Source organism: Neovison vison, chromosome 3, assembly GCF_020171115.1.
Source record: "Neovison vison isolate M4711 chromosome 3, ASM_NN_V1, whole genome shotgun sequence".
Lineage (NCBI taxonomy): Eukaryota > Metazoa > Chordata > Mammalia > Carnivora > Mustelidae > Neogale > Neogale vison.
This window is the reverse complement of record NC_058093.1, coordinates 8,610,701-8,633,182: the sequence shown is the minus strand read 5'-3', so window position 1 is coordinate 8,633,182 and position 22,482 is coordinate 8,610,701. Positions and strand designations below refer to the sequence as shown.

Genomic DNA, 22,482 nt, shown 5'->3' with positions numbered 1-22,482 from the left:
GTAAATAGCATGTGGATTTTCAATGATCTCTTTCTGATTTTTAACAGGGTAAAAAGGTGTTAGATTAAATACTAACTCATGTCCGTACACGTAGGACACAACAGGAAAGACTACTTCTGGGGCAGCGCATCTTTTTGAAAGAGAGAAGAGAGCAAAGATTGGTTTGGGGAGTGTATTTCTGAGTAACATGCTAGACTCCTGGAATCTTGAAGGAACTACCCAAATATGGAGATGGCCTTTGTCTCTTATTTTTAAATAGTTGTCTTCACGATCTGTACTGGATCTTTTTTATGAAATATAATATGCTATTTTAAAATTTCATGGCAGCGACTTTCTGCTTTACCTAAAATAGGCTGATTTGGATAACACCGTCCTCAGTCTTCTATTGTAAATTTAAAAAAAACGGCTCTCCAGGGGAAGTGTGGAGGGAGGCTGATTGTAGCATTTGCCACTTTCCATGGAGTGAATTCTCCCACCATAGCCCATTTCAGGCTCTCAGCACATTCCCTTAAAATCTCACAGTCAGGGGCGCCTGGGTGGCTCAGTGGGTTAAGCCGCTGCTTTCGGCTCAGGTCATGATCTCAGGGTCCTGGGATCGAGTCCCGCATCGGGCTCTCTGCTCAGCAGGGAACCTGCTTCCTCATCTCTCTCTCTCTCTCTGCCTGCCTCTCTGCCTACTTGTGATCCCTCTCTGTCAAATAAATAAATAAAATATTAAAAAAAAAAATCTCACTGTCAGCTCTCACGAGCTGATAGACGCCATCACAGCATATCACTGACCCTTCTACTATATTTCCAACACCTAAATACTACCACTCCCAACATATAAAGTATCTTTTTGCTCATATTTTAAATTTAAATTGTTGGGAATATTGGACTTATCCACATCTGCTAACTGACCAGCTGTTTCCAGAATTCTAGCCTGAACACCATGTACTCCTGTTTTGTCTCCTTGAAATTTTAAGTCTCTGATCATAGTTGTTGAACAATATAACCTGCTTTAACTTTTTTGTGACTGATACAGATGTCATGGAATGTTTGGGAATACTCCCTCCAATTGAACCGAGTGGTGGAAAACATTAGCACGACTATTTTTTACTTATAATAAACTGTATCATTTAGCCTTTTCATTTCTGCAGTCACTAAGGGTTCTGTGGGGGATCTAATATAGAGAAAATAACAATGTGTTTATTCCTAATAATTGGAGAAGTACTAGGGAGGGAGCCAGGACCTGAGAAGTGATATGTATTTTGGAATGGAGGGACTGTGTGAAAAAAAAAATATATATATATATATATATTTTTTAGCATTTCTAAGACTTTGTAGAGAAGCCAGAAGTAAGAACAGATTCAATATGCAGTGCTTTTAACTTATAAATTATTCTTCTTTTGTTTCCATAGCTCTCCTTTCTTTTAATTTGAAGTGTAATTGACATACAACATGATGTTAGTTTCAGGTATATAACATAATGATTCACCTTTGTATACATTGCAGAATGATCACCATAGTAAGTGTAGTTATCAGTTATCACCAAAGTTACAGACATTTTTTGGTGATGAGAACTTTTAAGATTTATTTTCTTAACAACTGTCAAATCTGTAATACAACATGATTGTCTGTAGTCGCTGTACATTTTATCCCATGACATATATTTTATAACCGAAAGTTTCTAACTCTTTAACTCTTTCACCCATTCTTACACCCTTTATGCCTGCTCTAGCAACCACTAATCTATTCTTTTATCTATAAATTTTGTTTTGTTTGTTTTTTATTCCATGTATAAGTGAAATCACACAGTATTTATCTTTCTCTATCTGACGTATTTCACTTAACATAATGTTGGTCCATTCATGTTGCCACAAATGGTAAGATTTCATTCTTTTCTTCTGGCTGAATAGTATTCCGTTGTATGATCTATGCCACATCTTCTTTGTGTGTTCATCCATCAGTGGACAGGTAGGTTGTTTCCATATTTGGCTATTGTAAAAAATGGTACAATGATCATGGTGATGCATATACCTTTTTGAATTAGTGCTTTCTTTTTCGTTGGATAGATAGTCAGAAGTGGAACTTCTAGATCACGTGGATTTTTATCCTTCATTCTGTTACGATAGCATATCACATTGATTTTGCAGATTTTGAACCATTCTTGCATCCTTGGAATAAATCTCCCTTGATCATGGTATATGATTCTTTTGATGTGTTGTTGAATTAGGTTTGCTAATATATTGTTGAAGATTTTTACATCTGTGTACATCAGGGATAGTGGTCTGTAACTTTCTTTCTTTGTGTGGTATTTTTATCTGGTTTGGATATTGGGTAATGCTGGCCTTGCAAAATGAATTTGGTAAGTATTCCCTTCTTTTCAATTTTTTGGATGAGTTTGAGAAGAATAGTATTAAATATTATTTAAATGTTTTGGAAGAATTTACTGGTGAAGCCATGTGGTCTTAGATTCTTGTTTGTTGGAGGTTTTTTGATAATTGATTCAATGTCGTTACCAATAATCAGTCCAGTCCTATTTTCTATTTCTTCATGATTCAGTCTTGGAAAATTGTATGTTCCTAGAAATCTATCCATTTCTCCTAGGTTTTTCTTTTTGTTTTTTCCTATTTGTTGGTGTATAATTATCTCTCATAATTCTTTTGTAGTCCTTTGGTAGTAGTTGTAATTTCTTCTCTTTCATTTCTGATTTAATTTATTTGAGCCCTCTCCCTTTTTTTCTTAGTCTATCTACCTAACAGTTCGTCAGTTTTGTTTATCTTTTCAAAGAACCAGCTCTTAGTTTCATTGATCTTTTCTATTGTTTTTAGTCTCTATTTCATTGATGTACTCTCTTATCCCTGTTATTTCCTTCCTTCTATTAACTTTGAAGTTGGTTCTTTTTCTGGTTCTTTTAGGTATATATATCTATATTTATATCTATCTATCTATCTGCATATTATATATATATATATATATATATATATATATATATATATATCTTATTTAAGTTTTTTCTTGTGTCACGGGGTAGGCCTGTATTGCTATAAACTTCACTGTTAGAACTGGTTTTGCTGCCCTCATAGATTTTTTTATGTTCTATTTCTGGTTTCATTTGTCTAGAGACATTTTTAAATTTTCCCTTTGATTTCTTCATTGACCCTTTGGTTGTTAAGTAGCATGTTGTTTAATCTCCACATATTTGTGATTTTCCCATTTTTCTTGTAATTGACATCTAGCTTCATACTATTGATGCTTGATATGATTTCAGTCGTCTTAAATTTATTGAAAATTATTTTGTGGCCTAACATTTGATCTAGCCTGGAGAATATTCCTTGTGCACTTGAGAAGACTGTGTATTCTGCTACTTTGGGATAGAATTTTATATGCACATCTGTTATGTTCATATTGTCTATTGTGCCATTTAAGGCCAATATTTCCTTATCAATTTTCTTTCTGGATGATCTACCCATTGATGTAACTCAGGTATTAAAGCCTCCTAGTAGTACTGTATTGCTGTCAGTTTCTCCCTTTAGGTCTATTAATATTTGTTTTAGGTACACCTATGTTGATATTTATAAATGTTATATCTTCTTGGATTGACCCCTCTGTCATTGTGTAATGTCCATCTTTGTTTTTTATTACAATTTTTGTTTTGAAGTCTGTTTTGTTCAATGTAAATATAGCTACTTCAGCTTTCTTTTGGTTTGTTTGTATCTTTTTTCATCCCTTCACTTTCAGTCTGTGTGTGCCCTTATATCTAAGGTGAGTCCTTTGTAGACAATATATAGATAGGTCTTGTGTTTTTATCCATTCAGTCATTCTGTGTCTTCTGATTAGAGAATTTAGTCCATTTACATTTAAAGTAATTACAGGTAGATATGTACTTATTGCCATTTTGTTTATTTTCTGGCTTTTAGTAGTTCCTTTCTGTTTCTACCATTTTCTTCTTTCTTATGTGTGGTTTGAATGTTTTTTGTAGTACAATGCTTAGATTCCTTTCTCATGATCTTTTGCATATCTACTGTAGGTTTTTACTTTGTGGTTACAGTAAGGCTCATATATAACAGCCTTTTCCTTTCAGCATTATAAATACATCATATCACTTCCTATCGACCTGCAAGTTTTCTCCTCAAAAATCTGCTGATTGTCTTATGGGGGTTCCCTTTTGTGTAACATGTTGCTTTTCTCTTGCTACTTTTAAGATTCTCTTCTTTAAATTTTGACTTATAAATTATAATGTGTCTTAGTGTGGGTCTTTTGGGTTTCTCTTATTTGGCATTCTCTGTACTTCCTGGGTCGGGATGTCTGCTTTCTTCCCTGGGTTAGGGAAATTTTTAGCCACTCTTTCTTCAAATGGGTTTTCAGCCCCTTTGTTTTTCTTTTCTCCTTCTGGTATCCCCTAAAATGCAAATGTTATTTTGCTTGATGTTGTTCCAAAGGTCTTTTAAGCTATCTTCACTTATAAGCATTTTGTTTTCTTTTTGCTGCTCCATTTGAGTTTGTCCCACTACCCTGTCTTCTGAATCACTGATTCTTCTGCCTCATCTAGTCTGCTGTTGAACCCTTCTAATGTATTATCAGCTGTTGTATTCAGCTATTGTTCAGTTATTGTGTTCTTCAGCTCTGTGACTGCTCTTTGGTATTTTCTTATTTTCTGTCTCTTTGTTGAAGTTTTCTCGATGTTCATCCATTTTCCTAAGTTCAGTGAGCATCTTTTGACCCTACTTTGAACTCTTTGTCAGGTAAATTACTTATCTCCATTTCTTTAATGTGTTTTTCTGGAATTTTATCTTGTTTTTTCAGTTGGAACATATTCTTCTGTTTCTTCATTTTGCTTGACTCTCTGTTTCCATGTGTTAGGCAAAAGAGTTGTCTCTCCCAGTTTTAAAGGGGTGTCCCTGTGTGGGCAATTAACCTTATTATTTAAACTTGCCCTAGTTCTTGATTGTGTTTCAAGTTGCCTCTCTGTTAGTTTCAGCTCCATGGGGTCCAGAAATGCAATCTCCCCTGGTCACCAGAGCCAAGTTCACAGTGGCTACCCCCTATGTGGGCTGCCTATACCCACTGGCTTTGGAGAGCTATGGGGGAAGCTGGAAAGCAGTCAGGCCTGCAAAAGCAGTGAGGGGGATGGGGTGCTCACCTGCTTCCTCTGGCCTGTAGCAGTAGCAGTGTGAGGGAATAAGGCAGGGTGAGGGTAGAAGGTTGGCCCTAACAAGTCAAAGTGAGAGTGCAAAAATGGCATCCATGAGTACCTCCATTCCTAGAGAAAGTCCCAACAGGCTTTTGCCCTCTGGCAGATGCTCTGAGATTAATAAATGAATTTCTTCACATATGATCTAGGCTCTTTTTTCAAACTACTGTTTTTGTGCTGGATCCCAGAGCAAGTGAGCCTGCACACAAGCCCTTTAAGAGCAGAATCTCTGTTCCCTACAGCCCTATGGTTCCTCTGGATATGTCTTGTTGGTTTTCCAAGCCAGATGTTTTGGGAGCTTGTCTCTTTAGTGCAGGTTCCAAGGGCTGGGGTACCTGATGTCAGTCAAAAACACCTCATCAAGGAGTTCCATTGTGAACCCCCATTCAGTGTTTGCTACACAGGGGGTGGAATTCTTTGTTGTGGAATAGCTGTTTAGCTAGTTCTCAAGTTCTTTTCAGAAGGAATTGTTTCATATGTAGCTGAAGATTTGTTGTGTCTATGGGAGGAGGGGAGTTCAGGGTCTTCCTGTGCCACCATCTTGAACTGCCTGCTTTTTCCATAGCTCTTTGGAAGAAGATAGAAGATCTGATCTTCTTTGTGTAGCATAGTTAGAAGTGCTTGTTTTATTTTGTTTACATGGTCTTTTAATATGGATTCCTGGTTTGGCAGAATGTTAACTGGAAACAATTTCAAACTTCTGTGACTTAGATTTGTTGAGCCTGAGGTTGGTATTTCTTCTCAAATACTGATGGCTTTTTCTTTTCTTAAAATAATAGAAGCTTAAAAAAATAAAAAAGAATTGTGTAAAGAGAGAAGCATATTTTGTTTGGCCTCACTAAAATACCACTTGGCTCCAACCAGCCCATATTTCCTGACTCGACCATGCCCTGAAGCAATGAAAGAGAAGAAGTTTTTCAAATGAGATTTGAGTTTGTGTATTTGCATTCCTTTCAGTTTTTGACTGTGTTGTTAGTCTTAGTTGGTCCAGCACTATGAAGCTTGAGTCAATTTCCTTAATAAGCTTAACAGGAGGGAATCTATGTTGGTCAAAATTTGCGTTGCTATGACTAATCTGAAAAAGACCCATTTTTGATACAATTGATTTTTTTTTTCCTACCGTCTACATTCTCAACATGCTATTTACCCACACAGAATTTACTAATATGTGTTAAGTGCTTCCATAAATAAAGGCAGGTTATTTAAGATGGTGACATAAAAAAATGACCCACATTAAAAAAAAAAAAAAAAGTACTAGGTCAACTGCATTACTGGCTTGAACTACTTAGGATATCCTGTGGGAAAGTGATCCACTTTTCTGACATAATTGATTTGTGTGTCACAAATAGAAATGGCAAACCCAAATTTTGCACAGTAATTTTTCTATGCTTTTCTCTCTACTTTAAAGTAGGATACGTTTTTCACAACTCAACTGTGACCTGAGTGGTCCCTTTTATGGGGATAAAGCAAAGTACCAAGGAAACCTGTTCATGGTCACACAGTGGGTGGGGCAAAGGCAAAATGAATGCCAAGTAATTGTTTCTCTGCACTACATTCTGTTAGTGTTCTAGTGATAGGATTTTGATAGAGGTCTTAATCAAGACCTTTCTCCCAAAGTACTTGACAGACTTAAAAAATATGTTTCAACAATATGCACGTTCTATTTGACTCTGAAATTGAACCCTTTGTGGGATACAAATAGCACCTATTCCCCACCCACAGCCATGCCTGCACCTGGCCAGCGATACTAACTGTGGAGAGTATTAAAGTTTGCTGTCTGGCATTAGTCGCAGCCTTTTCAGTGGTGAAACAGTGTTAAGGCCCAGCACTGTGAGTGGCTCTTATTGCCAGCCTAATTCAGTAAATACTTAAATGCGTTCTAAAATCACCTACAATGTAAGGTATGAGGGGAGTGGGAGGAACATGAAAAGGAAAAGATAGGGAGCAGAAAGAAGAATGGAAACAAAAAGATATATGAGAAGGAGACCGAGGGGAAAGAGGTACTACTCATTGGGCTTTAGAGTCAGATAGAAAGATAAGTTCAAATCCCAGCTTTATTCGTTCCCAACTATACATCTCACTTAAATCAGAACTGTTACCCTCCTATATTGAAGGTGAACAACAATGAGATGTCATTATTTACCAAATAATGAAAATCTTTATTTATAATGGTGGTTGCTGGTTTATGTGTTCTTCTAGGCTTTGAATTTTAGAAAGGCCATGTTTCTTCTGCACCCCAGAGACTTCAGTGTATCAGTTAGGATTTGTTCTGGCTGCCTTGTGACAGAGACCCATACAAAGTTTAACATACAAGAGTTTATTCACTCACATAAAGGAATCAGAAGTAGACAGTCTGGGGCTTTTAAGGTATAAGAGCCTTGGCCTCTTCTGATTTTTGCTCAGCTTTCTTTCATCCTTATGGTTCTGTATAGCTGCTGGAGCTCCATGAATTTCCTCTTTATCTCAGAGAGCAGAAAATATGAAGGACAGGGGAGGGCTTGACCTTGTAAAAATCTCCTTGTAAGGAGGTTTTCCAGAAGTATCATGTGACACTCTGTTTACATCTCATTGACCATAACTTAGTCTGGGCCACATACACTTATGAAGAGCTCAGGAAATCTCATTTCCCTGGTTCTCCATTTTTTTGAGCCTTGTATATGGAATGTAGCAAGAAGCATTGTGATCCTGGGAAAAACGTCTTAGACGTTAGAACTTATTATTAATCCTAATAATAGTTACATTTAAGAGGTCACAGGCACTATGTTAAAAAAGTTTATAAGAACCATCTCATTTAATCTTCCTTTGATGTTGGTGTTATTATCCCCATTTCATAGAAAAGAAATTGTGGTTTAAAAGAGCTAAGTAGTTTGCTCAAGGTTATGTCGCTGGTAAGTGGTGGAGCTCGCTCTCAGAACCAGCCTTGTCTCTTTTTGGATCCCAACCATGTAACCACTACTTTGCCTCCCACTTCTCAAGTTTTAACTTGGTAATTAATTCATGTCTACAGTGGGGTGTTTTAAAAACTTCTATCCTATCTGTGGTTTTATAGTTTTTAACTCTCCATGCTTTTTACCTAACACACACACACACACACACACACACCCCTCATTTATTTTTTAAAGAGCTTTAAGTATTTCTATGCTTATGTAAAAAACGTGACTTTTATTATTTGATTAGTTTGTTGTGCGTTGTCTCTGTACTTTAGACAAGATATTAGAATTTGAGAGTTTCATTATTTACTAAGGCCCCATCTTTCCCCCAGATGCACTCCCAAAAGCTATCGGGGATAACAGGGTGGGTAAGAAAGAGTCCTTTCCCTCGAGGCATTTACAGTATCATTCTTTGGAGAATTGGTTTTAGACAAGCCTCTTAACATCAAATTATTCTATGACACTGCATGTAAATCACAGCTGACCTAGATGCACACACCCATTTGTCCTTATAATTACAAGTGCGTCATTGTTACTTCTAAATGGTTACCTATCCCTTCAAAACATTCCTAAGAAATTAGGTAGAGTAAATAGGCAATTCTATTTTAGTACTCTTTGTATTTTTTCCTTAAAAAACATAGCTTATATTATTGTTTTAGTAATAAAAACTTAATCTTAATTTCATAAAGATATATGGCTGATTATGATATCTATTACTTTGAAATGCCCATTTGTAAAAATAAATTAATTTCTACTGCATGACATTTTGAGTAGTATGGCAGAAATGATGTGTAAGTGTATTAGAAGTCCAAATCAAACAGGAACCAGTGTCACATTTGGGACCTGAATCTACCAATTTAGGCCTATATAGAGTTTATCATTGGTGTTTTCTGTTTTTTAGAGTTTTTATTTATTTTTTTTAATAAGCTCAGAGAAGAGAGAGGTTCCACCTGACATGTTAGGGAAAAGGGAGCATTACCCAGGGATGTGAGGCTGATGGCGTCATGTCCTACAAAACCTCCATTTAATTCAGTCTTTGTATCTAGAAATCAGATATTGAAAGAAGGGACTAGCCAGCATACAGTACTATATGCTGGCTAAGAGAACATAATAACAACAAAATAATAAATTAAATTAAATTAAACAAATAGGAAGGAAGGATGGATGGACTGGCAAGGATTCTCAATCAGTGTATTTCTCTGCTTTGTTTTTTAGTGCATCTACTGCTTAAAGGTATTATCTTACAAAAAAAATTTTTTTTTTCCTATTTGGGAGCTTACCTACAAATTGTTTTGCCTGTTTCCTGAGTATGTATATACAGAAATATTTTGTTTCATAATGGAAAGGTGATTTTTTTTAATAGACATAAATATACCATCTAAACCTGGGATTTGTCTAGGTGTTTTCCTTCCTAGTCTTTAAGGTACTTTGTTACCTGAGCTTCATTAGTTTGAGAAGTCAATTCTTTTTTGCTTAGGTTATTCGCGTATATCATGTGCCCTGACACTTGACTAATAGGTAATGTGTCTCTCCACTCTGCTAATAGTCTCTTTTATCTTGATGACCTAATAAACTTTATCTGATCATGGAAAACTCACATTTTCTAATTGTCCTTGAGATAATGGGCTTTTTTATTCCCTAGAGCGAATTTCACTTTGAAGACTTATACCCTTTGTCTCCTAATGATAACAATAAATAGCAGGTGTAGAGCTTCAAAATTAAACAAACAAAAAGAATTTTAAAAGGCTTTTCTGCATTATATATAGTTCTTACTGCAGCGTGGGAAACTGTTTATGCTCATTCATGACTTCACATCATCGGGGGATTCTGCAGTAAGCACCATAGACATGATTCCTCCCTCCTTTCACAGTATGGCGGGGGGGGGGGGTGTATGAATGAGGAAGACGTGTTTTTATAAGAAATCTTTAGCTCAGAGAACATTTTGGCTTGCCCAAAGTCATCATAGGTGATAGAATTTGTATGGAATGTGTAAGCAACGATTAAACTGGAAAGGCAAATGGGAAGGAGATTTTAAGATCTCGGAAAACTGCCAAAGGGTCAGAATGGTTTTTTTTTTTTTTTGAGATAGTGAGTATCTAGTGGAAGCTCTGGATTGGAGCAGTGATGCAATCAAAGCATTTAGAGAGAACATTCGGTACTGAGGTACCAGTTAAGTGAATAAGGTTGTAGAGATGTGGAACAACTGAAGACAATTATTACCTAACATGTGCAAGAGAAAGCCCTGAAATAATAGGAGGGTCATCAGGCTGTGATGGGACAGTTGGGGGAGACACTACTCTGGGAACGTGTCTGGGGGCTGACGGTGTAGGAGACCTCAATGACACTGAAGTGTCAGCTGATGAAAACTTGGTAATAACCATCCACAGCAGTAAGAGCTTGAATAGCACCAGTTAAAAGAAGCCCAACCATCCTTTCACACGGCTCCTTTCTAAGATCCTATCTTTGATGACTGTCTCTTCGAGTGTTTCCTAAAACCAGGAGTCCTGCTCCCCAGAGATTAAAACTATGAGAAAATGGAGCTAAGATCGTTCCCGGAAAGTCGGTCTTTTCCTGAACGTGTGCAGTGATAGGTGAGTGAAGACAAGTGCGGGGCTCAAACGGACCCTGACTGAGGGGATTGTTTCCTAGGCGTTTTTTGTCGACCACAACTCCCGCACCACCACTTTTATCGACCCCCGGCTCCCGCTGCAGAGCAGCAGACCCACGAGCGCGCTGGTCCACCGGCAGCACCTGACGAGGCAACGCAGCCACAGCGCCGGCGAGGTGAGTCCCGCGCCCCCGCCTGGGGCAGCGCTTCGCTTCGCGGAGGCCGCGGCCCGCGCTCGGGGGGAAATGGGCAGGCTTTTTAGTATTGCCTTGTCTTGTTTCCCCAGTTGGCTTTAGAGATTGTCACTTGGAGACTGGAAGTGTTGGAATGTCACAAGGCTTCTCTGGAAATACGCAGAGCCTCATTTACAAAGTTTAAAAGACGGATTTAGGAGGAAAGATGGAAGAATGTGGGCAATTTTTTTACATTCAGAAGATGGTGGGAGAAAATTCTCAGTGTTACAAAATGTTCCAGAGAGGATGATGGTAAACCCTTTTGCACACCTAAGGGCAGCTTCGTAGGATAAAGATACGTCAGACAGGTAGTGTACCGAATCGTAAGCAAGTCTGAGGGAGGCTCGTGTCCCACAAGCGCATGAACACCCAGTCGTCACGACTACGAACTGCAGAAGGCCCAAGGTGTAACGTTTAGTGGGCTGAATTTCAGTTACATGCAGGGAGATTTTTTAAGTGGGGGTTGCCGGGTTGAATTAAAATCTTCAGCCAATGCTATGGGGTTGTGATGTCCCCACTAATTCTTTAAAGTCACCATATACCTGAGGGTTGATTCATGAACTTTAAGAGCCCAGAGAAAATGAGCAGAATTAGGAATTACGAACAGCCCCCCCTTGCTCTAACTTTGCTGGCTTGCAGTGACCATGGTAACCACATGGGGGCTCTCGAATAGCCTAACCAAAGAAAAGAAAAGAAAAACGAAATAATTACTTCCTGTTTTCTTTTTTCTTTGGTAGCTTAAATAAAAGGAATGTTCTAAGTCAACTTTTTTTCTCTTTAATACTGGCTTTATGCCTTGAATGTTTATCATTGCTTATATACATTTTTCTCAAGCAAAAAAAATTAAGATTCTTTTCCAGCATGCCTTTTCCATGTCTATGTGTGTGTTATATTTTCAGTATTATACTGTAGGTCAGATACTTTGTAGCCTCTCATAAGAAAAATTATGAACACGATAAAGAACTGGATTTGATTCATCCAAATTCTACTCTTGGAATTTCCCCTCATGATTTACATGCTTGTGTGTTTGCTGACTGTAAGTGCAGACGTAGAAGAGGATACTTGAGAACCTCATATAAAAGTGATATATGAGTCTATTGCAGGATGAGGTATGCACAGAAATATTTGTGTTTTATGAGTAGTTAATATAAATCTTTACTTTGCTGCCATGGAGACCATTAGTGGTGAACTGGACGATACCGACAGCATTCATCTTAAAAGCAGAACAGATCTCTCACCTTTGGACCTTGTGTGTGATAAGTACCATCATCAGGGCCCTGCCTGGCTTTATCACGAGGCCGGTGCACTTTAGCCACTTGCCTTATCTTGACTTCACGGTATGGAGCTGGCTGCTGGGTCCGGTCGGGACTCCGCATAAGATTAACAGCTACCCTCTTTTTTCTTTCAATTCCTTTGCTTCCGCCTTCTAGTTATTTTCATAGTCTAGTAATAGCCTGTTGTGGTAGAGGGATCCTAAAGTACCCATTTGTGTTCAAGTGAGGATAGCTCTACGTGTTGAAGGAGACCGAGCCACGGAACAGGGGTAATCCCGTGAAGACTCAGCAGTCAGCCCCAGCCCGGTCCAGAATGTGCTTTGTGGCGTAGCCTGCAGTGCTCCCCACTCTTATCTGGCCTTGTCCCCCGCGGGACGGTCTGCTTCAAGGAAGTGAGGTGTTGAAGAGAAGACGTTTGTCTGTTCTGGGAAATAATGATGCATAACCACATACTGACAGGAGGGAAAGAATATGTTCATGTATTAAAATGGTAAGTTCTGTGGCTCACAAACAAGGTGTCGTTAAGGATCGAGTCTCTGAGACTCTGAGAGTAGCTGAGTTTATTCTTCAAAGCCAATAATTCAAGAGAAGCAGAGCGAGAAACTTCTAGTCACACACGGGAGTCTTTCCATCTCCTCTCTTATCCCCATTTAGCAAATACTACAGGTGGTGGAAGTGCTGATTAATCTTCCACCCGACAGTCCCTCTTCCCGAGCACTGGCAGGGCAGCGACAGAGTGGCTGGCGTGAAGGACACAGATAGCACTTGTTCCTTGTTCTTACTAAGGAGCAAAGATGTGAAACTAACTAATACGAATGAATAAAAACATGAACGAAGACGCTTTATGAAACGGTAATAATGGCAGCTGCTTCTCCCATGTGTATCGGGTGCTGTGGGCGCTCAGAGCAGGTGCATTTCAAGTCCGCTTTACAGAAGGGAAGGCTTCGCCGAGGAGGGGCTGTTTGAACCACACTGTGAAGAGTGAGGGAGAGTATTCTTGAGGGACAAGCAAGCAGCATGCAGTGGGAACGGTATTTCTAGTTATAGGGCCTTCAGAAAACCCTCACCAGACACCTCACAGATGCAATGTGATAAAAAGGTTGTGAATTTGGAATGGGTGGGAGTAGAAGCCCTATTTTAAAAGTACCAATTTTTAAATCCACTATGTTATTTCGCCCTTTTCCCCCTCTTACTGTCTGATATGTCCTTTCTGCTGTTGTCTGAAAAGCCTTCTGTAATACGGGGATGGCAGTGCTAAAACAGACGCTAAAGCAATGCTAGAATTTGCTGAGAAGACTGTGCAAGGGCATTTTTGCTGATCGACTTGTATGTACGGGTTTCTAAATCTGTAATAGGTACAATAAATAATTCAGGTTGGGGCAACCCTATTTAGCTCTCTCACACCTGCTGTGATTAGCTCCCTGGTGTGGGAGGTTCAAACCAGAAAGAGCTGTTGTACCGGGTGCTCTAATAGGCATGTGAGATTGCTTCTGAGGAGATCACACACCGCCTCAAGTACCCCACACGAAGCCAGTGTGGCCTCCTCTGCACAGGGAATTCCCAGACCTGCCTTGGCCAGAAGAAGGAATAACCAGGTCCTGGTGCTTCCGAGGTTCCCTCTCCGATGTATTGTTGCAGGTTTGGGCTCTGTCAAAGTAGAGGTTATTCCTGGTGAACAAGTGTGCTGTTGAGCTTCTACGCCCCCAGTGATTATACATGTATGAACTACGTCTGCACCACCTGGTAGTCATTGCCCCAGCTCCTCTCAAGGACACAGACATCCCAACCTGTCCCCCCAATTCAGCCACTAAAGCAGAGCTCTTGGGAGCCCTGTGTTGGCTCCTCAGGTGGCATCGTTTCTGGTCAGTTGACACTTAATGCTCGTTGTCAGGTATTTTGAACAACTAGGCTCGGTGTGCTGATTTAAACCATCTGGGTCTTGGTGCAGACCATAAATGATGCTTCTGTTTGCAGGTAGGAGAAGATTCTCGACATACAGGACCACCAGTTCTTCCCAGGCCATCGAGTACGTTCAATACAGTCAGTAGGCCGCAGTACCAGGACATGGTTCCCGTGGGTACGTCATCGCTTTCTAGAAATCTTTATCTTCGCTTTTCCTGTCAGTGTGAATCATGCGGCCTGTCGGCTGCCCCTTTGCCCTGTACTGAGAACGGTTTCGTTATCCGTAAGAAACTGATTGAATCGCAAAGCACTCATGTCATATAAGATCCTGTAGGATGAGATTTTTTATATTACTCTACCTTTTCTTTGTAGAGCTATTATATTAGATAGCTGAGCTTAAAGAAAGATAAACTATTAAGGCAAATATATTATGTGGTCATTTCAAATTAGCAATGGACAAGCATATACTTAGAATATATCTAATGCTTGGGACCGAACTTAAATAGTGTGTGAACCTACAGTAGCCTCACAATTAGAAAGCAATGATGAAACATTCTTAAGGTTTTGGTAGAGAGCTAGGTATCTATAGCAAACATAAGGCAGGAAGAGACTCCAAAATTGTAAAATAAAAATAAATGAATTGGGGCAAATAGACCTAAAGAACAACTTGAGTTATTAGTCACGTGATGAGGTTGAAGTAGATCAGTTTCACACCGGGAGCCCTCAGGCAGGTGGAGCGTATTCCTTGACATATTTATGAACAGATGGCAGGAGGCTGTGCAGGCTCCCTGCTTCATCTTAAATTCAAGTAGCTGTCCATTGGTCTGCTTCTACCTTAAAATTTTACCTTAAAAGTTTTAAAGGAAAACTTTAACATGAAACATAAAGTAATGCCCATGGCATTATTTAACTAGTTTGGCAAACACTGGACAAGAAGAAATCTTGGATCTAAGTCCAGTAGCCTGTTTTATTATGCCATTTACTAGTAGGATATTAAATACTGCACAGAGAATTTTAAAATCTTTTAAAATAGGTGCTCAAAAAGTTATCTAGTCTCTGATTGTGGATGGAATGTAAAAACCCACTGACAAAATTTTAGTTATAAAAGCGTTTTCTAAAAAAAAATTTTTAAGTGTTTTCATTGTTTATATATGATGAAATGTACTATTAGATACACTTCAAGCTTGCAGGGAGATTCTATGAGCAGATAGTATTTTTTAAATTTTATTCATATTTAACTAAAATATGTATACATAGGAAGCATGATGTAGCTGAAATTTTTAGAGCATTATATTTCTTTTGTTTGATCATTTGTTAGTTTAGGTAAGGCGTATTCCTTGACATATTTATGAACAGAAGAGTGTTGCCCGAACTAGGATCACTGATGTTTGAGAATCTAGACATTTAGTTCTGTGGCTTAAATACATCTATATTTCTGATTAGAAACAGATATGATCAAGATGAATAATCTTAGGGAAACAAATTATTTTTCTTGATAAAAATTTAATTGTTAGAGCTCTTAATGAATTGTAATAAACTGTTTTTAAATTTCTGTAGACATTAGCTAGACTTGACAAAGACACAATTTTCTTTCAATGTTACATACGTAGTTGATAATGCCAGTTGTGCTGTAGCTGTTGCTATAGTTGGTTTGGTAAATACCTACATGTGGCTTAATGGCATTTATTTCCACATAAAATTAATGAATGGTTTGTCCTCTACATTTTGGTAGAGGACAAAAATCACTTCATTCTTTTTTATTGCAGGGTAATATTCTATTAAATATTATATAAATAGATAATATTTATTATTATATATTATATATTATATAATATATATATCATATATATTATATATTATTATATATTATATATTATATATTATTATATATATATTATATAATTCTATATAAATAGAATTATATACAGAATCACATCTTTATCCATCTATTGATGGACATTTATGTTGCTTCCCTGTCTTAGCTATTGTAAATAATGCTGCAATGAACAGAGGGGTGTGTACATTTTTTTAAATGTTTTTTGTTTTCTTTGGGTAAATATCTAGTAGTGGAATTACTAGAGCATGTGATATATCTATTTTTAATTTTTGAGGATACTGTTTTTCATAATGTTCCATACTGTTTTTCATAATGGCTGCACGAATTTACATTCTCACCAAAAGTAAAGAAGGGTTCCTTTTTCTCCACATCTTTGTCAAGACTTGTTATTTCTTGTCTTTTTGACACTAGCCATTCTAACAGGTGTGAGGTGACATCTCACTGTGGTTTTGATTTGGATTTCTCTGATGATTAGTGATGTTGAGCATCTTTTTAGGTGTCTGTTGGCTATCTTTATGTCTTTCTTGGAAAAATATCTATTCAGGTCATCTGCCCATTTTTCATTGGGATTATTTGATTTTTGTTGTTGAGTTGAATGAGTTCTTTATATATTTTAGACACTAATCTTTTTTTTTTTCCCCAATTTATTTATTTTCAGAAAAACAGTATTCATTATTTTTTCACCACACCCAGTGCTCCATGCAAGCTGTGCCCTCTATAGTACCCACCACCTGGTACCCCAACCTCCCACCCCCCCCGCCACTTCAGACACTAATCTTTTATTGGATATATGATTTACAAATATGTTATTCTACTCAGTATACTGTCTTTTCATTTTGTTGATGTTCTCTTTGCTGTGCAAAAGCTTTTTAGTTTGATGTAGCCCCAGTAGTTTGTTTTTGCATTTGTTTTCCTTCCTGAGGACACATATCAGAAAAATGTGGCTAAGACCAATGTCCAGAAAATTAGTGTCCATGTTTTCTTTTAGGAGTTTTATAGTTTTAGGTTTTACATTTAGCTCTTTAATCCATTTTGAGTTTACTTTTGTATATAGTGTAAGAAAGTGGGCCAGTTTCATTCTTTCTCAGGTAGCTGCCCAGTTTTCCTAGCACCATTCATTGAAGAGACTGTTTTTCTCTATTGTACATTCTTGCCTCCTTTATTGTAGATTAAGTAACCATGTAAACATGGCTATGTCCTGGGCTCTCTGTCCTGTTGATCTGTATATCTATTTTTGTGCACATATTGCACTGTTTAACTACATAGCTTTGTGATTTAGTTTGAAGTCTGGAATTGTGATATCTCTATCTTTGTTGTTCTTTCTCAAGATTGCTTTGGCTATTATGGGTCTTTTGTGGTTCTATACAAATTTTAAGATTGTTCTAGTTCTGTAAAAAATGTTGGTGTTTTGATAGGCATTTTGTTGAATCTGTAGAGTTCTGTGTTGAGTATGTACATATAACAGTGTTAAGACTACCAATCCATGAGCATGGTATACCTTTCCATTCATTTGTGTCATCTTCAATTTCTTTTATCCATGTTTTCAGTTTTCAGAGTGCTAGTGTATTTGGGCAACTCTTGTTCTGCCTCTTTACGTCTCTGGATGGCTGATACTTTATCAGAAGATACTTTTCCATTTCTAACAGTTGCTTAGATGCCTTTGGTAAATAGTAGCTAAAAGCTAGCAATATCTAGAATCTTGTTAGTGATCTCATCCTGCAATTTGATAATAAATATGATTTATTGGATGAGTTTAATTAGTGCTTAAGCCACACCTACTAGATCTAAGTCCAATAGTCATATAACAAATAAACACAAATTGGAATTTAAGCATCTATAGTGCCCCAAACTATGACTTTTAGTACAAGGAACATTAACCCAAAAATACCAGACTTTTAAGTTTGGATTTATATGCATAAATCTAATAGATTTTTTAAAGTATTGTTATAATTTCTGATTTTTTTCAGCTTACAATGACAAGATTGTTGCTTTTCTGCGCCAACCCAACATCTTTGAAATTCTACAGGAGCGTCAGCCTGATCTTACCAGGAATCATTCACTCAGGTAACTGCAGTATTGGTATTTGGTTCAAGTTCCATAAGCCCCAGCTACTAAATCTTCAGTAACACTGATAATCATCTTGGAAATTTACTTTTTCTTTCTAGCAGTCTGAACAAAGGCATCTTGTGCACCAGGACTTTGTCATCAACAACCAGGTCATTGTAGTCCTGGCTTTTGTCTATTAAGTATGAAGATTGAATAAGATTGACTAAAGAACCTAGAACCACTCTCTTTAAAGAATAAATATGAAAAAAAAAAAAAGAAATCATAGCCAAGAATACATCCTTGATGTGTAGATTATAATGAAAATAATAAGGCACTAACATTTTTGAGTGTAGCTCGAGTGAACAAAAGTAAAAGAGTTTACTGAATTGAGACTTAAAAAAATCCTAGGCTCGGGGTTCACATTTTTTCATAATAAAAACACAGTGGAACCCAAAGAGGGAATCTGATCCTCTTCACCACCTAGTGTTCCCCTGCGTGAACCTTCTCTTCTAAACAGTTCTTTAGTGCATCACCTAAATCCAGTTTTACTTTCCTGAATACATGCTGTTCCTGTTCCTTGGTGAGTTTTTCTATTGTGCATTTGACAAAGAAGTTCTTTCCTTTAAAACTCACCTCCTTGAAGCCTCTCAGCTGCATTGTAAGCTCTTGCTCTCAAGATCTAGCTTAATATTTCTCAACCAAAGTTTGTAGGCATCAGTGGAGAGGGAAAAAGATGTGAGTTTCTGCTGAAAATTTGACATAACTCAAAGCTCATTTGGTTCATGTGCCACCTTTACTGGTAGAGATGTTTGTCCAGTGGTGCCCATCTTGGCCCACAGCAGTGATTCTCCAATATTAGTCTACTTAGTTGTATGAAAAGTTGCATTGGGATCACCTGGGGAGCTTTATAAAGCTTGTAAAATGTCAGGTCTTCTCTCCCCCCAACTCTTCTCCCTTCCCTGAATTTATACCCCCTATCCTCCTCCACCCTGTCCAGTTATTTAATTCAGGAGGTCTGGGGGAAAACTCAAGCATTTGATATCTTAAAACCTCTCCACCTAATTCCAGTGACACATCCAGGTATAATTTCTATTCTAGACACTAACTGATAATTAATTATGTGGTGTATCACAGTGTTGTTTATACTATTTTGGTTATATGACTTTTGTGCTATAATTTGACTTTTCAAGTCCTTATGGTTTATTTTCCAACTATATTATAAGTTCCTTAGAAATATGGATCTTATCAACTCATTATATCTCCTTCTTACTGCTTTTAAATACCAAGAGTAGTACTTTGCGTACAGTCTATACATACAGTCTATACATAGATATAAATAGAGATGTTTTTGTCGACTTGAAAATAAATTACCAATTCTTCTTATTATGTTCTTAGTCTCTCATATCTTTTATTTTGTTGAGGTACAGTTGATATACAACATTATATTAGTTTCAGGCATATAGCACAATGATTCAATATTTGTATGTATTGTGAAATGATCATCACAATACGTCTAGTTAAGATCCATCACCACACACTGTTAAAGGATTTCTTTTTTCTTATGATGAGAACTTTTAGGAGCTTTCTTAGCAACTTCCAAATATGCAGTACAGTATTATTAACTACAGTTGCCATGCTATATATTACATTCCCCATGACTTACTTATTTTATAGCTGGAAATTTGTACGTTATGAGCCCTTCTCCCCATTTTGCCCACTCCCCATCTCCTGTCAGTCTCTCATAGCTTTAAAATTATCATTACCTCCAAAAGTTTCTAAAGGCTGAGGTTACATGTAATTTCAAGTATGACTGCAAACACTGGCCACACAAAAATCCGTTTTCGATTAGTTAACATCTAACTCAAGTCTCTGCTTTTCTCAACCTTACAAGTATGCTGTTCTCAATCACAAGAAAATTATAAAAATTGTTTTTTGCATACTTGTATATTACGGCATCAGCTCAGTAATCCATGGTCCACTGGAGAGTCTCGTGTAAGAAGTTTCAGTTAGTAATATTGCAGACATAAACTCCTCAGTTGTCACTGAGAGATCTTAGAGATTCCAGACCGCAAAACAAAACAGAGCAAAAACAAATCTCTCCTCTTTTGCTAACCACAAAATAAGGAGAACTCTGTTTTTTTCTTTCCCACCAGTTCTAGCCCCAACACACACACACACACGCACATGCACATGCATGCGCACACACACCTGTAGTCAGTATCTGTTCCTGTCTAGGTACCCCACCCCCCACACAGGAAAAAAAAAACAAGAAAGAGGAAATTCAAGAAGGTTTCTACTTTTGCTCTACACCCCACATTATTATTTACAGCAATTTCACGTATCTTTAAATTTCCACCATCGAAGATAATGGGTGATTTATTCTTCCTGAACAAGGCATCCAACAGTATCATTATTCTTCAGTGATTTGACACAACCTTAGATTCTACCAGAGGGGAAAACTGCAGGCCACAGTGGGTAGCTTTCAGTTTTGTTTTGTTTCTCCTTCTGCTTTTCAGAGTTTGTTTTTTTTTTAAATTTATTTATATATTTTTTAAATAAACATATAATGTATTTTTAGCCCCAGGGGTATAGGTCTGTGAATCGCCAGGTTTACACACTTGGCAGCACTTACACAGCGCACACACCCCCCGCCAATGCCCATAACCCCACCGCCCTCTCCCGACCCTCCACCCCCCCAACAACCCTCAATTTGTTCTGTGAGATTAAGAGTCTCTTACGGTTTGTCTCCCTCTGCTTTTCAGAGTCTTAAAAGTCTCTAGCCTCCCAGCAATTGGTAAGGGTTTTTAATCTGTTAGTGACACCTGGGGTCTTCAGCTGAACACATTCTTTTAACATAGATCTCACACGGTCATCTATTGGTAAGAAATTATTTGATAAGTTTTGAAATAAGTTTCTATCTTATTCCACCTTATTTATAACTCTCGGCTTATCCTTTCTAAAATCATTCACAGAATTTGACCATGAAAAGCATATGCTGTCATGACAAGTACAGAAGGAAGCAGGAACGTAAATCAATGAGATAATGCTGTTCCTCTACAAAGAGTGTGTGTCACAGCACACTTCTGTTTTCTGAAAAGTTTTCGGTAGTTGAGCATTTTGCTTTCTCACATCATAATGGGGAAGTTTGTGTGTCTAAGAGAACATTCTGTTTTGTATGGTTAAAAACTGCATCGTAAGAGGCATTCCCACCAAGGCAGGGTGGGGAGCCCGCTGGGGTTTTTTAATCTCGTATTTCAGTGATACCTTTGATAAAAGATTGATGCGTAGAATAGAGCCACTGAGTAATTGTGTGTCAAAGGTAACTGTGTGATATTCGTATCCTGAGCCAAGGGTCCTCAACAGCAGTGTCACTCTGCGTGCATTCTTTCTCATCGGTGGCACAGTCACTTCAAAGAAATATCCCTTCCTTTTTCTCTCCATATAATGAGGAAAAGTGTTAGCCCTTGGGAGATTCAAATGGGTGCATCTATTTATGTTGTGTTTTTCCTGTTTAACTTGTGATTCCTTCTAAACCAGAGGAAAGCCAGCGTGTATTTAGTTCCTGCGCATATGTAGTTTCCTCTTCCTTGAGACTCCACTTGTGTTTCTCTTACCGTAGAATGGCTACGGTTCTTTGCAATGGGATATGGCTTTAGCTTTCACCACTGCATTTAAATCACTGCTCCCTCTAACTGTCATGTAAATGTGATACTCCAAAGTTGTCCTCTCTTTTTTCTTTCTTTCTTTTTTTTTTTTTTAAATCTCAGAAAAGATTTCTTTCCTCAGCTAGAGAAATCAACATCCAAGAGTCGGTACTACCTGCTTCAAGCAGGTACTGTCGCCCCGTGGGTGACTGTATCCTCCTACTGGCTCTCACTGGAAGGCAGTTATCATACTAAGAAGCTTTTGTATGTGTGGCATTAAAATTAAAGCCAAAATAAAATGTTCTATTATTTCATTCAAAGACAAATATATTCATTACGAAAAGACCCCTTTAACAATATTTTGTTGGTGAATATAATGAGCACAAATTCAATAACATTTTTGGTGTTGGTATTTGTACAACACTATATTATGTGCAAAGATCTACATGTCATAAAGCTGAATTAAGAGTTGAGAATAAGGGGCGTCTATGTGGCTCAGTGGGTTAAGCCGCTGCCTTTGGCTCAGGTCATGATCTCAGGGTCCTGGGATCGAGTCCCGCAACGGGCTCTCTGCTCAGCAGGGAGCCTGCTTTCCTCTCTCTCTCTCTCTGCCTGCCTCTTTGTCTACTTATGATCTCTCTCTGTCAGGTAAATAAATAAAATCTTAAAAAAAAAAAAAAAGAGTTGAGAATAATCGCTCTTATGTGATTAGCCAGCAAACCTGCTCCTTACTAGTCCATCTTCCCCCAGGCATCAGTGAGACATATTTTGGGGTCCAGGTTGATTCCATTTCTATTTGTCCATGAGAATCCACAGCAGACCTGTATGTCCA

General features: G+C 37.9%; 1 protein-coding gene and 1 non-coding gene across 2 annotated transcripts in view; one reads left to right on the top strand and one right to left on the bottom strand.

Moving 5' to 3' along the window:
- Window positions 1–22,482, top strand: part of HECW2 (HECT, C2 and WW domain containing E3 ubiquitin protein ligase 2) — a 227,005-nt gene that overhangs the window by 143,617 nt on the left and 60,906 nt on the right. The window contains 3 exon segments of the mRNA XM_044241206.1: window positions 10,756–10,890; window positions 14,196–14,298; window positions 17,928–18,024. Coding sequence (XP_044097141.1) covers window positions 10,756–10,890; window positions 14,196–14,298; window positions 17,928–18,024 — 335 coding nt within the window.
- LOC122903916 lies at window positions 11,246–11,348 on the bottom strand. The gene has a single exon (XR_006384116.1). It is a non-coding gene; the product is annotated as a small nucleolar RNA U13 (small nucleolar RNA).